Here is a 17,932-nt window from a genome sequence, read left to right on the forward strand (position 1 = left end):
TTTTCAATTATACATATGAAATGCCATTGCTATTATTTATACAGAATTATGGTTCCCATGATGAACTGTGAAATTGACCAAGAAGTTGAAAATTTAACTAAGAAGGCTTATTCAGTTTGACAGTTCCCAAATGAAATGCAGTTATGTTTATATATTCATTTTGGCTCCCTCCATGTTACATGACTTTATTCTTACGTATATCAAGTTTGTGAAGTTAGGTTTAAAATATTCGATCAGTTTCCTCACTCTGTATTTGCAAAATCAAGGTAAGTCAGTATATTTCAACTTATTTTAAATAGCCAGTTTATTTTAAATATTTTAAATCACCTATTTTTGTATATTTTATCAACACATGACATAACACTGCATTCGCCAAAGACAATTGTCAAATATGAAAATTACTTTATATGCACTTACTTGAAGTAAAAGAATATGCCAAGTGAGATAAGCAGTGATGCAATAGATAATCCATGTCCAATTATAGTCAGGTAAAACAAGTTCAATGCCGTCTGTAATTCGTATGAATAAAAAAAGTTTTTAAAACTCATGTCAATATCAATATAATTCTACATGTGTAGAAATGCAAAAAAAGAAAATAAATTTTATTTTTTAAAACTTAGGTTCCCAGGGGCCTCCTGGGTGGCACAGGAGTTAAAAAGACAGCACTATCAAGCTATTGCCAGCCACTGTAGCATGAGTTAGATCCCCAGCTGGCTAGGGAGCAACCCACATAGCGCAGCAGACCTCTCCTGCCTAGCCTGCTGCTCCCTTCAGCAGTGTATTTCAGTAGATCCTCCTGTCCTGCTCCCCATTCTCTCTGGTGAATCCTCTCACCGCCCACCCCCGCACCTCTGACTTACACCCCAGTTCTTGTATGCATAAAAAAACAAAATTTAGGCTCCCATACCTTTACTATTTGGCTTGCAAATCAATAAATACCTCAATATATCTGGAATGAAGTACATCTTTGCAAATTTATCAAGTTACATCAAAACTTATAACTGTATGCCCTTTTTATTTAGAGAATTAGATAAGTTATATATTAAATCTGCAAAGGAATAATTCTTTTGATCTAGGCTGCATAATAGTAAAGCCAACGCTTTATGTTTTGGAGGACACTGACAAATTTCATTCTACCATTTAGTACACCTTAAGTGAACTATTATTTGATGATATAGATATATGTTTTTGTTTAGACTTAAATGACCAATAAAGATTTCTTTCCCAACTGTGTTTCTCTTTTTCCTTTGACAAATATAAGATATGTTTGTCAGAGACGAATCTTAATAATAACTGACAGGAGTCTATAATGTGTACATATGCAGTCTACCTTTCTCCTAATTTTCTCTTTGATTTTTGACTATTCTCCATATTTGTAACTTATTTTATTTTGCATTTTTAAAAATTCTATTCAGATCCTTCTCTGAATAAGCCAAAAATAAATTATTTATGATTAAAATGAAAGCTGACCATTCAGTTTTCTTTTTTTTTAATATTTATTTATGTATACAAGAACTGGGGTGCAGGCCAGGGGTGTGGGGGGTGAGAGAATTCACCAGAGACAGAGTGGGGAACAGAACACGCAGATTGACTGGAATACACTGCTGAGGGGAGCAGCAGGCAAGGCAGGAGAGATCTGCTGCGCCATGTGGGTATCTCCCTGGCCAGAGATCGAACTATGCTGCAGTGGCTGTGGATAGTTTCATAAATTGCGTCTTAACCCCTTGCACCACCAGGGAGGCCCTGACAGTTCAGTTTTCAAGTGCTTACTGTATGTTCCTTAGTTTTCTAAGCATTTTCCTTCTATTTAATCAATACTTTCAAAACCTAAGGATGGGTTTATTATCATCCCCACTTCATATGCCCGAGGTGAACTTGCCTCTATATTCATGTACTTGCAAATATATGCAGGAATTTTCTATCAAATGTTTATTGTTGTGGAAAAATATGAATAACCTTGATTTTAATACATGGTGTTTAAAATGGGAGTGTGAGTTAGAGTGACCTAGCAGCCAAGTCAGGATTGTTTAAATCCTGCCAAGTTATCTTGTTTACTTGAACACAATTATTGAAGATAACTCAAGACACTCCTCCACAAATAAAAATCCCTTTTCCTTATACTTTATGTTTTCTTTGAAAAATATAAACTCCAATACTAAAACATTGACTTGTAAATACACTATTACTTAGTTGGATTGCTTCTTCACTTTAATGACAAAATCAAATAGTTCTTTCGACAAAGATATTTTTCTGTATTGCTCTTCTCACAGCATGTTATGAAAAGGTTTTACGTGGAATGGAACACAAACTAAATTTTCACAGGGCTGTAGTAGGTAACTTTTTTGATAGTGTAAATTACACTTGAATTTATAATTATGCATACCTTCACTTTCTCATGTATGTTAACATTACACAGGGTATAATTTGTCCACGTTCTGTTGCTTTCTGGGTGTCTAAACCAGTTTCCATCTTGGTCACAGATTTTTGTGACTTTTTCTATAAAATTGAAAAAGAAGAGTGAAAATAGTGATTTAGTTAACTGACTTTTGTAAAGAGAACTGTATATAAGTTTCGGCTTTTCACCTGAAGGATCAAAGTCCTGGAAGTAATCAGGGCAGTGCTGCATTGACTCAGTCCCTGCAGCTACATCATTCCAGCACAGCCATCCATCCCAGGTTCTGTTGCAGTAAATTCCTTCAAGGGAGAGAAAAATTAGGAATTATAGCTCCCTCTTCCTACACATGAAGACATAAAGTCTTAATGAGTTCACACTAACATGCAAAAAAAGACTGAAAATGAAGACATATAAAATCTGTAGCAATTAAATGAATTTTCATGAGGCAATTATTAGAATACTACAGTAACACATTAAGCATTATGTGCATGTTTTTGTTAGAACTTTTCAATGATGCAAGATAAATTATGTCCCTTGTATTCTTCATAAAGAAATAATTAAAATGCACATATACAAAAAGATCAGCAAGTATTCCATAATTATATAATGGGATAGTTTTCTTTTAAAGATACATCAATTGCCTTTAAAATTCAACAGTCGTGATTACCTTCTATTTGTTGAATGGGATCTTGCATGATTTTTTGATAGCATTCATACTGAGCCGTCATGATTTTATTTCTAGTGACTGTCAATTGATTTATTTTATCAGGGTTTTCTTCTGATTTTGCTATGACAAAATTCTAAAGGATTAAAAAAATAAAACTTCAGAACGGTGAAAATGTCTGTTGCAGACAGTGAGTTACAGTGAAAATCACTAAGGGCACTGATGTTACATGGTCAACTGGCTTTGGGAGGAAATCCCTGATTTGTAGTGTTTGCCAATTCCATGGCATGGTACAAATATCCCCACAAATCCAGTTTCAAGATAGTAACAAAGTTATCAATGGCAGGGTTGGGAAGTTCAACTTCCAGATATGTTCTGGGACACAGACAGAACTGTATTCAAAATCAGCCTCTACTTTTTTACCTACTCTGTGAAAGTAGGCAAGATACTTAATCCCCTAAGCCTCTGCTTTCTAAGTGTAAAATGTAATAAAACAGTGTCAAGAACAGAGAGGAATTATCTATCACATGGTAAAGTTGTTACCATTTTTATCATTTTGATAATCAAAGTTCATTTTTATGTTGAAAATGGATTTTATATTGTATGCACAGCAATGAGGGTTTTGGACAAAGTATATAGTTATGTTCTTCCAATGTAGTAGCACTGTTTTATGCTTCACTTTTACTTTGATTATTACATGTTTCCCTATTTTGCAATATGAAGAGGCTATAAACTTCTTTTCAACCTTATTTCTTTTTCATTTTTGCCTAAGCTCTGTGAACTATTTTTCTGTAAGCACTCATGTCTCTGCTGTTATTTTGTCCCTTTATTCTTGATTTCTATTGAATTTATTAAAGTTTATGTATTAATATTCCCTCAGTCTGTGAAACCACTCAAGTTTCATCATCACCTGAGTGTCACTTAGCTTTAACTTTTATTCTTTAACTGGTTTTAATTTCCTAATAAAGACTTATGTAGCAGTTGTGCTGCAAGTAATAAATAGAAATTTATGTCAAGATTAGTTTTATAGAATTGCACAAATTCAATTCATTATGATTTTTTGAAGACTCGGATGTACACGATGTCCAAATAAATTTAAGAGAAATGGTCATAATTTCTCAAATTACTATAATCAGATTGGTAATCTTACAGAAATACCAGGCGGGAAACTGTTGGTGTGTGCTGCTCATTGGCACACTCAGTAGAGGGTGTGAACTCAAGATACAGGAATCCTGCTTCTTGAGTTCTCTTCTGTTTACCCAAGATAACATCTCAGAAGTGCAGATTTGGGATTGCTCCTAGACTTAAGAATGTTTTTAAATACAAATGTTAACAGGGATGTAGTGTTTCTTCTTTTTTCTCCTTTAAGCTTTTTATAATTTCTCTTGATTTTCTTTATGTGAGTCTTTGGGCGGAGGGGTTTCTTGGAAAGGCTGCAGGGAAATTATTTGCTGGCACAGAATTAGATGAGCTTGTGTCTCTCAGTTTAGATGAGATTGTGTCTCTCAATTTCTTGTAGACATGAGATCAGATAATAGTGCAGTCAGTTTTAATGTGAGGCAGAAAAAATATGAAAATGATATTTCTGTAAATAAAAATACAATTAAATGCATGAGGCCTGTGACTCTTCAGTAAATCAATTGCTTTTTAGTCAACTTTAGTTTACCTCCCACACCCTGCCCCCTGTACCCAATGTATATGTGCAGAAACATGTCTGATTCCACACACTCATGTACATAACTGTCCTGAACTTTACATTGACTAGCAAAGAAACACACAAGTTATTTCTATGAATGAGTGAGGAACTCAATTTTAAAAAGCAGGGCATGATTCTGAGTTGCTATTAATGCACTATAAGTCAGTCCATTGGCAGAATGGGAAAAAAAATAGGTTGGAATCTGCTTTTTAAATAGATCTAATTCAGACAATAGGTCTGGTTGCAACTTTATCTACTATGTACAGCTATACTATGTGTTTTTTTTTCACCAACTCTTATAATTATTTACCTATGTTCTTTACACACTTGCATCCATTGACCTGCCTCACTTTGACCACTGCCTCCCCACACTGACCCACCATCCCATAGAACTTGTTTAAGGATTGAAAACCTAAAAGTGTCTGTTGAAAGGAAATAAATTATTGCTGTATTGATAAAAAATAATTCATCTATGTATTAAAAACTGCATATTATTTATCTTTATCAATTGTAGATATATTGGAAAAAAATCAGGATGGAAGATTTATTAGAGGAATTTATGCTTACCATAAAACAAAGCAAGAAAAACAGAAAATACAGGATACACTTTTTCTCCATCATTAAAGCCAAAATGAATACAATATAAATCAAACTGCAATAGAAAATGAGAATTATAATCTATCAATATCTATGAGATCACTACCCTATAAAGAAAATTTCTTTTAAAATTATATTTAAATTATATTAAAATTATATTTAAAATTATATATTTAAATATATTTAAAATATATTTCTTTTAAAAGTATATTTAAAATTATATTATAAAATTATATAAAATTATATTTAATATTTTTCTTTAATTATTAAAACATACTTCTTTCTTTGCCTTTACCAAATTGGGTTAAAGTCATTAAAATATCACCATGAAGACTTTCAAAAAACATAAAAGCTTACAATTTGATAGCATATTTTACTATAAAACTTATTTATGCTTCATTAGTATTAATCTCATTTTTACTTTTATACCATTTAAATAATTTAAGAGAGAAATTTCCTTGGACCAGTTTCTTGAGAATCAACATTCATGTCACACAAATGTCCTTATAATTTAATAGAAATGATTATTCACTGTAAGATTCAGTTACTTTTCTAATCAGGAAATTAAAGATTCATCTACATTAAAAAATAAAGGTAGAGGAGATGAACAATATCAAATAAAAGTTCTTTTAAGAATATTTCTGTAGAGGAGATAAAGAAAAAAATGGTCTCTAAAACACCACCCACTAGCTTTTGAATACTAAGAGATAGATATTGCTGAGATAAAGTATACACTGCTTATTCAATATAAGATCCATGAACAACTTACTCTGATAGTATTTTGTATGAGATACAAATTATCATGTTATAGATATAAACTATAGTCATTTAATATGTAAAAAATATTTCCGATGGATGTAAAAATGAACTATGAACTTAGATTTAATTTGTGTTAGGAAACATGTTACACTTTTTATAATAAAGCAAATCTTAGAATTTGAAATATAAAAATCTTTTCCATATGATGTTTATTACTTTTATTATTACATGCAATAAGACATAACATTACCTAGTACACAGAATCTATGCCACTCCCTTCCCTCACCAAGGACTCACCTAGAAGCAGTTTTTCTTTTTAATTGTAGCAATCCTCTGATTAATGTTTTCTCTTCTATCAGCTATAGTGAGTTTTTATTATAGTTGATCTTGAGAAAAATATAACCCAAAAATCAGGAAATATATTAATTATGGAATTAAAAATTTGTAATAGTCAGAAAACAATGAATCAAAGTTTTTTGCAATTTACTAATTAATGAGTTGACATTTTAGTTTTTATTACATTTTCCATAAGAAAATCTAATTTCCAAATACTTACATGCACAATTGTCTCCAGACTCAAATCACATTTTCTCTTGGATCATATCTGACAATGTCTTGAAGAATTTCATAAATCCAAGGGTCATGACCTGAAATATTGATTGATGTAATAATTGAATTTAAGTAATTTAATATTTTAACAAGCTAAGATAATTTCCATGATAGATTGAAATTTTCAAAGAAATACGATTAAAATGGTATTTTCATTAGGCTAGTCCAACTTTTAAAAACATCTTTTGCTAACAATATATTTGAGTTTTGTCACAAATATGCATTGTTTTCCATTAACTGTAAAACCACGTCAACTTTTACTTATCTAAGATGCTTAGAACACAGAGCAATTAACTGTGTTATTTAAGTAAATTTCAAAGGTCTAGAATATAATGAAAGTCTTTTAAATTAAAATATAGTTTAATCGTCCTTTAAATTATTTTTTTCTTTAATAATTTATTGGAATGTATTATTATTATTAGTTTTTATATATCTATTTGCCTTGATGCTATAAGTTCTCAAAGCCAGAAACAATATATAATTACTTTTCATAACTGACAATTTATTTTTGCTATAAGAATGAATGAAAAAAACTAAACAATAAAATACTTTAGAATCTGACACAATGAAGAACATTAATCACAGCTATTAATTAACTGTGATTTCTTCTATTAGAAGGTTATAGACAGTGTTTGGATTTGTATTTACAAATAAAATTGGGAAAAATAGTTCTTATATAGGCAGATTTACTTTCTTATCAAAAAATGTCCTGAAAATGACTCAGTTTTTGAGTTCGTGGTTGCTTAGACCACGAACTGACCACTTTATAACTTTGGAAGTCATAAAGTCAAATTAAAAACAGTTTTAGTTCATATTTAAAACAGTGGTAGTTCACATTTTTGTATTGATATATATTATATATGTAAATGTAAAGAAATATTAGTCTATTTGGAAGCAGGTAGGCTTTTATAAAACAATACTTAGGGCCTCCCCTGGTGGTGCAGCGGTTGAGCGCTGGGCTGTGAGGCTGCCTGCAGCCTCCGCAGCGCCGGTTCGTTCCCCAGCCAATGGTGAGGGTCCCACAAAAACAAACAAACAAACAAAAAAACCACAATACTTACACACGTAGGTGACCTCAAAAATGGAAGGGGATAGTACTTCCAATAACATTTTTGGTGTTTTCCCAAACCCAAAATATCTGAAAAAACATTTCACCCAACACTAGCAGTTATTTTTGTTGCTTATCTAATAGGCTTCAAAAATCAAAGTTCCAAAATGTACCTTAGTGAAATATCTCTTAGTATTCAGTAGATCATCCTAGCATTAATACTTTAAACAGCTTCTCAACTCACAAAATATTTATCAATACAAATAATTCCACTTTTATGACTTTCCTTCTTCATCTTAATTCTCTAGTGATCTGGAAAATTTACTACTGGGAACAAGGTTGGATTTTGAACTTTGTAAACTTGTAGCACCCCTCATCAATGGGGCAGCTGTTCTCCTGGTTTTATCAAGGATAGAGCAGATGGCATTTCTGTAAACACATTTGACACTTACACCAGCCGTGACATCATGTAATGTCCAACTTACATGGGGTTTTCTGCACTTGAGTTACCTACTCTACAAAGAACTTACCAAAATGTCCTGGCTGATAGACACATGTGATAATTGGTAATCATGGAGGAAACACCTTTCACCGAGAATTCTCTAGGTCAAACATGGGGGTATCATGACCAGGCATGTAGATAAGATGACTGTGGACCCATTTGAAGGCCAATGTAGATCGAGTCTTACATGATGTAATGTCAAGATTATTCTCAATTGTTTAATTGTATTTCTTCATTAGCTCATTTGTTCTTTGCATGCTGCCTCTAACATGGTTCTCTCCTCTGTGTTTTCTTATTCCAAATTTATCTTTACTAAAATACATTTGTTATGAACTGACCAAATCTGTCATGAAAATATTTGTAAATCACTTTCGGATTTTGTGAAATTATTTACCAAGTTGTATGCTATATAAAATATAGTAGCTCTTATTCTATTATGGGAAGATAGCAAGTACATAATGTAGGAGGTCAAGTTAAATGTCTACATCTGCGAGTGCATTTTTTCAACTGTGCTTAGGCTTGTTCAGAGGAATAGTGTTTCAAAATTGAGAAAGCTCTGATTAAAAAAAATTGTAATCACTATGGTGCAAGTCACTAGCATTACTTACTAGCATTTTCTCTTTCTAACAGCTAGCCTTATGGATCCTATACTTTCACATTCAGTTCTCAAAATTACACAAAGTGAAATGTTTGGTTCTACTACTACAAGTGAAAAAATTTTCTTTACTGTACGAAGGAAATAAAAAAAATAGCTTATTTCTAGTCTTCATTTTTTTGGCCCCCAAATTGCCAACATAACATAAAAACAATTTATTTCACCACAGAAAGAACTCTGAGAAATGAACACTGTCTTAAATTCAAGTAGTTTTTGGACTATAGCTTTTTAGTCATTCAGAGCTTTATATAACATCAACCTTGTATCATTTCTTATAATCACCATAGATCTTTGCAAGATAATTTTTCATGGATCTACATTTCCAAGTCCATAAATTCAAGGAGGCAATCTTCTTGACATTTCAGTGTAAAACCACATTTTATTCTACATAGAAATTATAAATCAGTGTGACTTTATCAATACTAATATATCAGAACAAAAAACACAAAGCCTGTAAGTGCATGCCAATGTCTTTTTACTTTCTTCAATTTTTATTATTCCTATTCACACCTTCCATTAATTTTTTCTCTATAATAATTTTTATTTTTGTTGAGTCATGCAAGCCTAATATTAACAATGTATGTTCATGCCAAGAGTAAGGGAAAAAATAAATCTTTTATCATGCACTCCTTCATTTTCAAAATATCTTGGATTTTTAAATGCATTAAGCCATGTTCTTTTCTCTACTTATTTATCCAGTCACTGTAAAGTTGATTAATAGATACATTTCCCAGACACATCGAATTTGCCATTAAGTATCCTAAACATTTTATGAGCAAAACTAGGCTATTTCCTGTCTCTTACACACCTTCCCTTATGGCATATTGAACAAGTTACATTTCTCTTAATACAAACAAACAATAAGCACTCTCCTCTGATCCCAATAGTACATACTTATATAACAAATGGAAACTTCTTCCTCTCCTACATTATGTAGAATAGATTGTGCCACTGAGAAAAAAATATAAAAATCATCAGCCTGGATACCTTGTATTGGTTCCTCATTGTCTGGTTTTTAATAACTTTATCTTTGTTTTTAAATTATTAGCACAAACTACTATCTTCTTTATTTCTTTAAAAATGAAATGCTACTTAAAGTTTTAATTCCCTACTCCATCCTGACCTGGAATGTTCCTGAACACTTGGAATACTTGAAAAGGTTGGAAATTCAGATATAAAGGATTGGTCTTCCCTAAAGATTTAGGGAAATTGTGAATCCTTTTGTATGATATAGTTTGGGACTTGCAATGTATTTTAGCCTATTGAATAAAGAGCTATTATGTCACTGATATAGCATGAACCGAAGTTCCTCAAAGTGTAAGTTCAGAGCTCTACCTGGATCAGAGTCAACAACAGAAATTGCTGAATATGTTAGAATGTCCAGGCGCCTGCACAGAATTGCTGGACCAGTGTCTTAAGGAGAAGATGATGGGAATCTGTATTTTTAGTAGACATCCAAGAAATTCTTCGCCTGTTAAATCTTGGGAAGCACAATACAGATACATTATCCTCACTGAGCCATGCTGGAAACTGGACACACTTATGCTTCTCTGTCTCCAGTACTGGCCAGACTATTTTTAAAAAGACTATCAAGTTTAAGTCAGGCAAAATATTCTGCAGTGTTTCCAGGCACAATTAATGCCTTAGACTTCCAGAACCAGTTGGTCAAATATCTATCTAAAACTTATCATGTAACTTTGTAATTATTTTTTTGTGTATTTATGCCACTAGATTGTAAATACAGTAAAAATAGGACTTACACTATATACATCTCTGTGACTCCCCTAGCAGAACTGGGGATATAAAGAGGGTATGCAGAAAGTGTAGTTTTGAGTGGATTACTTATAAAATGAATTTAATTAAATTGAGGAATCCTGGTGTTGTGGATGTTCTTAATCCTCTCAAGCATACTATAATTTTCTGAGACCTGAATAAAAGAGAATCATTGTCTGGCTTTTACTCCATGAAATTCAGACTCAGTTCATATTGATTGAGGCCCAGGGATAAGAATTTTTTCAAGCCTCTCAAATGATTTTAATACAATAATGGTTGAGAATGAGTAGTATAGACAGAATAATCCTATGCTAGGCAGAATAATGAATCCCTAAATATTTCCATGCCATAATCCATAGAATCTGTGATTTTGAAATTTATGGACCTCAAACTAGCAAAATCATACCAGATTATTCTGAAATATGTGGGTAGGCCCAAACCAATCACTTAAACCCTTCAAAGTAGAAGAGGAATATTGAAGATTCAGTCAGAGAGATGCAGCAGAAGAAAAGGCACACTAAGAGGTATGGTAACAGCAGAAGTTGAACTATTGCTGGATCTGCTGTGTGGGAACCCATGGACAAGGCCAGAAAGAAACTTCTGTGAGAGGAAGACAACTCTCAAGAGGACAGACAACAAGAATTCAGGACCTCAGCTCTACAATGTCAAGGCACTGAATTCTGCCAACAGCTTGAATGGGTCTGGAAGCATAGTTCTGCCAACACCTTATTTTGGTCTTGTGAGACTTGAAATCAAGAAACTAGTTAAATCCATAGGGCTTCTGACCCATAAAATCGTGATATAATTAATATGTGTTGTTTTAAGCTGCTAAATTTGTGGCGATTTGTTATAGCTGTAATAGAAAACCAGTACAAATCCTCACTGATCAAAAATTACATTTTCCCATTGAACGTTAATTGTAACTTTCCGCTTCAAAACTGAACGTCATTACCTCTAACCTTCACTTATTACTGTGCCAAGCAATCATATTGACTAACGAATTTCTTTCCAGCTTCCCCTAAATTGTGTGAATTTAAGAAAATCAGTTCAATGCTTTCTTGCTTGGTTTATCCCAGTAGTAAATGAGTATCAAATCTGATTAGTTCCCTGTTTTCTATTGCATACTTATTACAAGAGGGATGCTGGAATTAGAGAAACATAGCTTCAAATTCCAATTCCTTTAATACAAACTCATTAAAAATATTCCCTGACCTGAAAATGGGTTTCCAAGTAGTGGTTCAATCAATGTTGCTTATAATTTTTATCATTTATCATCTTGTCAGGTGAAGTCTTACATTAAATGATAGTTATAATGAACTTGTCTCGTAATAAATGCCCATTAAATACCAACTATTGCTCTTATCCTTTTACTCCATAATTCTAATTAGCTGTGGCAATCAGAGCATCAACTGAGAAAGTCAGTAAGGCCTAGGATACATATTTAGTGATTTGGTCAAAGTCACACAGATGCTTAGGGCTAACCTAAGCTAAGAAGTCAGATTTTCTGACCCTAAATTTGGTGTTTATTGCCCTAAAACATACTCAGGGAGAATCAAGTCATTTGTTTGGAAAATTAAGACTTAAACATGCAGGATGCATTCCCATTTTTCTCATTCAGTTATTTTATCTACACATTGACTTTTAAATTTCATTTCACTTTTATCCATCAAACACATTTAAATTTTTTCTCACATAATTTCTTCATTTGATTTCTTAGTTATGTGGTGCTCTATGATTAAGGAAAAAAACTTCTAATAAATGGCTTGACAGTTTAGACTTGCCTCTGGTAAGGTACCAAAATTAAAATCACATGTATTATTTCACTTTTGAACACTTTAAAATGAATTTATAATTACAAATTACTTCTAAAAATCCATTTAGTCATCATATCTATTACACATCTATTTCCCCATAGTTGTATAGAGCTATAGAAATGAATGTAAGTTAAAGTTTTGCCCTCAATGAAAATATTTATAAAACTGAAAAAAGTAATCTTACAGAGATTTTAGAGGCACAGTTCATTACTTTTAAAAAGTCTATAGGATTCATTCATTCTACAGAGGGATGATTTACACTAACATTATTAGCAAGTTATTTTTCATTCTCTTTCAGTACCCTGCCACTCAATGAACTTGAGCAAGTTACTTGCATTTTTAGGTGTACAAATGAAAGAGTAGAATAAAGATATATAAAAATAAAAAATGTAGTTAGCATACAGGAACAGTTTTGTTCAAAATAACCCCAAATCAAAATACCCTTGAAATGAAATCATTTCTGACACTGTTTGTATTGGTTCAGGAAGACTTTACCTGGGTCTCTCACTACCCATAGATCAAAGGAGTTTTAATTTGAATCTAAGATAATGGAAGGAAGGCCACTAATGATTGGATAATTTTCTTTTTGTTACACGGGAATTCAGGGAAAAAGCCTTAGACCCCCATAAAACACATCTGTGTCTTACCTCTTCATAAACTACCTCTTTTTATAGTAATTCTTATTTGTAAAAGGCCATGTGAGCAAAGTCTACTTCTCTTTTCTCTACTGCAGAAAATAGAAATTAGGAAAGCAAATACACTTCCTCCTAGCCCTTTCCACACTTAGAATCGAACCTGTTCAGTTCTTCTATACATGCTAAACATATTGCCAAATATACTGGTGTAGACTTAATGCTCCTGGGGCTGAAAGCCAAACTTTTCTGAATTTTGATCACAGTGGATTTTTATCTCTTTTGCATTTAACAGGAAATGCCCTAGGTAAAATTTTAAAAATCATGGAGTGCAAAGAGATAACAATACATATTAAGAAATGATGTGCATATGCTCAACAACATTATGAAATAGTAAGGAAAAATTTATCAGAATCCTAAGAATCACTTCATATATAAAACCAATCTAATAGGCATTTTTAAAGTCAATAAAAACTCTCCAGAAAGTACTTTTTTGAAGACACCTGAGTTTAATTATAACTATTAAATCTCACATGCTAAGAAAACATATATTGCAAATATTGTCCCATTGAGTAATGATATAGTTTTCCCTTTCCAAAGAGATATTGAAATAAAGTAATAATTAAAGTAATAATTAACTGATATTTAGTAGTTAGTATATTGTATGGACAATAAATGATACCAGTTACATAAGAGTAAGACTTCCTAATTTTAAAACCACACTCAATCTTGCACTTGCAAGCTAAACAACTTCTGTAAAAATAGTTTTCTCATTTGTAAAATAAATGAAAAGATTGATGTGAAAATAAAATAAGATAAATGTATGCAAACTTTCTGGAATTCAGTAAATGTTAGTGATTAATATTATATCACATTCAAATTTTAGAACTATAAGTAAGTGTATACATTTTAAGTTATATGCCACAGTTTCAATAACGTAAGTGAAAATTAATCCTGTATTTCAAGTTCCTGGTCAGATGCATCTTGTCTTTTCTATCTTCCATAGAAATAATGTAGTTGTTTTCTTACCTTCTTATTTAAGCCAGTTATGAAAATATCAAAGCGGATGATAGCAAGTGTATTCCTAAATATGATGTCAATCTACTTAACTATATGTTTCCTAATACTGAATGTATGTAAACTAAAGCTCTAGCAAATTGTTTGTATATTTTGCAAATAAATAGCTGTATCCTAAAGAATATAACAGGCCAAGCAAAAAAAAAATAATAATAAATAAAACCCCAAAATATAAAACCTTTCACACTTGACTTTAGTTTTATTTTTTATTTTTTTTTTTCACTGTTGTACAGATTTATTTATTTTTTTTTTTTTTAAATTTTATTGTTATATTCCCCATACAATTGCAGCCCCCCCATTCTGACCCCAATCCCTCCCCTCCCACCCCCGCCCCCTAAAAGTGTCTCTGGTTCATAGTTTTTTGTTGATTTTGATTTTCACTTTCTTGTAGTTATTCATTTTCCTGATCCCTTGACTTTAGTTTTAGATTGACTTTACCAACAGTGCATTGGAACCAAAAAAAAAAAAAAAAAAAAAAAGACTCTATGCCTACTTGCTTATCTAATGAACATTCCATGTTGAATAGTTGAATAACTATTAGAGAGAGATAATATTGTGATGAAAATTGGGATTTCATTTTACAATCTAAAGTACTTACTCTCGGGAATAATTTTCCCATTGTGGGCATAATTAGCTGCTTTCCGGTGCTTTCAGTTACCCTCTTTTTATTTGAAAGAGGCAAATGGCCAAATCTCAGTCCAATTAGTAAAAGGTGGGAGGGAACCTGAAAAAAAAATGCTTTGTACTGGATGGAACGCTTTTCCTCCAGGAGATCTAATATGGAAAGAATTGCTTGCTCAAATTACATAGAAACAAAATACATCTTTCCAACTCTTTGGAGTAGGAGTTTTACATCTCTTTCCCTTCCACAAAGGCAGGAATAAAATTCTACATAAAAACATGTTTTTCCTCCAGAGACAATAAAATCAGAAAATACATAATAGTGCTAGGATTTTTTAAGCTACATTGTAATCCACAATTAAAGTAGTGGGATTTTGGGTTTTTTTTTTTTGGAGCTTTCAAACTTTTTCTAAAATAGAATTTATGTAACACCTACTAGTATATCCTAGCATTTGGAAACATGGGATTCCTGCTCACACTAATGATTTAGCATGTCTTTCCCAACCCCCTGATTTTAGGAGAACCTCTCTTTCTTACAGAATCTATTCTCTCTGCTGCCCTCCCGCTCACTGAGGTAGGAAGTAACTCAAATCTGTTCAAACTAGCACAATCCTCTGATTTAAGTTCAGTTAGATAAGGACATATAATCTTAGCTACACTACCACAATTCACCTATGGCATTTCTACTAGAGTTATCAGAAAAAATTTGCTCTTTCAGCTTAGGTTGCAAAGGAAGTAGGATGTGATTGTTAGACTATTCTCATGCATCTTTCCTACCACATGGAGAAAACCTATTTTTTAAAAAATGAAGCCAAGCTGAGACAACCATCGAGAGATGACATTATTAGAGCCTTTGAATCTGACCACATCTGAAGTCAGCTACAATTCTAAACATACTCATAAGTGTAACCATTGTTATCTTATAGCTAAATTGTTTAATTTGGGGTTTTGTTTCTTACAACGAAAACATTTCTGACTATCATTTAGAGAAAGGCTGGTAGTGTGGAAAGATCATTCACTGCGGAATAAGAAGAACCCATATTTTCATCGTAATGATTGAATTGCCTGAATATTCTGTTAGTCACTTTGACAGGTCCCAGTTTCCTGACCAATAAGAAAAAAATGAATACAAGCTTATAAACTAAATATATACAGATAATTTTCTTTTTCACTAAAGAAAAAAGGCATTATTCATCCCCAAAACATGTGCTAAACCTCATCATTGGGATTTCAGAAACTAACTTTTCCCCTTTTGCCACATCCACATATACACCCAAGAAAAATGAAGACATGTATCTAAACGAACACTTGTACATGAAAGTGCAAGCACCATTATATTTAATAGCCAAAAGTAGAAGCAATTCAAATGCTATTTGACTAATGAATAGATAAACAAAATGTGATAAATGTATAATGGAATATCATTTGGTAATAAAAAGAAATGAGTAACTAATACATGCTACAATATAGGTAAACCTGTAAAATATTATGCTAAGAAAAGGAAGTCAGTCACAAATGACACATATTAACTAATTCCATATGTATGAATGTCCAGAATAGGCAATTCTAGATAGAAACCATATTAGTAGTTCTTTAGGGCTGGTGAAGGGTGGCAAGGGGTAGAGATTTGCTAGCAGGAGGTGTAGGGATCCTCTTCAGGGTGATAAAAATGTTCTAAAACTACATTGTGTTGATAATTGCACCACCCTGTAAAACCATCGAATTGTGGACTTTAAATGGTGATTTACTATGTGATATATAGTTTATACCCTAGTAAAGCAGTTTTGTAAAAAGTAAATGCAAAAAAATCTGTGTATCTAAAGGAGGATTTATGCTGAGTATAAAACCTTGCTTCCTCTCTCTCCTTTGTTAAAAGAAAAATTAATGTTCACATTGTTAAAAAAAACACGTTCACCAAAAACCTTTCAGGTTTACTGAGTACACCACACATGTAAGTTCTGGATTATTCTTTTAATTTGATGCATTATCTCATGTTCAACATCAATATCTAATTTGTTTTTCAAGTTTAGGACTGTTTTGATTTTTAAGGGAAAGAATGATTTCCTTGAAATTTACTTTCAGAAATTTCTTTTCAACACGTGAACAAAAGTATTATATTTTCTTTGAGAAAACAAATTATAAAAATAATCATTCTGCATAGTTGAAGCAAAAAGTATTATGGTATACTTGAAAATTCCCCTTGGGTTTAAATGCACTATGTAATTACTTATTCTGTAATTGTTCTTCTCTTTTATTTCCTTTTTTTTAACATCTCTAGTCTTTTATTTCATTTTATTCCATTTGTGACATGTTTTAGCTGTATTATTATAAATAGTAAAAGCAAAGAAATAGCATATAGAAATAGAAGAAATAAAGAGAAGCACAATTATGGACCTTTAGATCATTCTTAAAAAGTAACCTAGGTTAATTTTTTGCACTGGAAATAACCCTACTATTTCCCTACTATATTAGTCTATGTGAGTTATTACTAGGTATAAGTAAAGGAAAAACAGGAAAAAAAGGAAGGAGGAAGAAATGGAGGTGGGAAGGAGGGAGGAAGGGAAGGAAGAAGGAGAAAGAAAAAGGGAAAAAATCAATGTGTGTCTCTCCGGTATATACACTTTATTTAAAATTGACTTTGTTCTCCATTATCTTTATAAAGAAGCAAAAAGAATGTTGCTCATCCTAGAATCTGCTTCTTTATAGTTTCTATTTCTTAAAATCATTACACATTCTTTCATCTTACTATTTTAATATATCTACTCATTTATTCATTCTAATAAATTAATTTAGAAAATTAATTTAGAAACTGATATCTTCTAAAAGGTATGCTTGATATTATTCCAAAGTAATACTGACTATTCAGAAATAATCAAAACCTTATGGGAATAAAAACACATATTATTATGGCTGGTAAGGTGATATGGGTAATAGTCACATTCTAGGAATACAGCAGGGAAAAAAAGCATGGTAGGAGAATATCTAAGTACAGATCAAACCTTTTGAAGAAGTGGCTCTGGGAATGCTTGTCTGCATAATGATGGCAATCAGTGAGGGAGGGTGTGGACACAGAAAGTTCACACCTAATTT

The 17,932-nt window shown here is 32.0% G+C and overlaps 1 protein-coding gene across 1 annotated transcript in view; it reads right to left on the bottom strand.

The window, feature by feature from the left end:
• The window catches only part of CALCRL (calcitonin receptor like receptor), an 83,996-nt gene that overhangs the window by 28,621 nt on the left and 37,443 nt on the right, over nucleotides 1–17,932 (bottom strand). The window contains exons 2-8 of the mRNA XM_037523681.2: nucleotides 6,668–6,758; nucleotides 6,409–6,497; nucleotides 5,323–5,407; nucleotides 3,063–3,195; nucleotides 2,584–2,694; nucleotides 2,384–2,496; nucleotides 418–509 (exon numbers count right to left, since the gene is read on the bottom strand). Of these exons, the coding sequence (XP_037379578.1) occupies nucleotides 418–509; nucleotides 2,384–2,496; nucleotides 2,584–2,694; nucleotides 3,063–3,195; nucleotides 5,323–5,376 (503 nt within the window). The 5' untranslated portion in view covers nucleotides 5,377–5,407; nucleotides 6,409–6,497; nucleotides 6,668–6,758. The remainder of the gene's footprint in view (nucleotides 1–417; nucleotides 510–2,383; nucleotides 2,497–2,583; nucleotides 2,695–3,062; nucleotides 3,196–5,322; nucleotides 5,408–6,408; nucleotides 6,498–6,667; nucleotides 6,759–17,932) is intronic.

This window comes from Talpa occidentalis, unplaced genomic scaffold, assembly GCF_014898055.3.
Source record: "Talpa occidentalis isolate TD23 unplaced genomic scaffold, MPIMG_talOcc4v2.1 talOcc4.3, whole genome shotgun sequence".
Classification (NCBI taxonomy): Eukaryota; Metazoa; Chordata; class Mammalia; order Eulipotyphla; family Talpidae; genus Talpa; species Talpa occidentalis.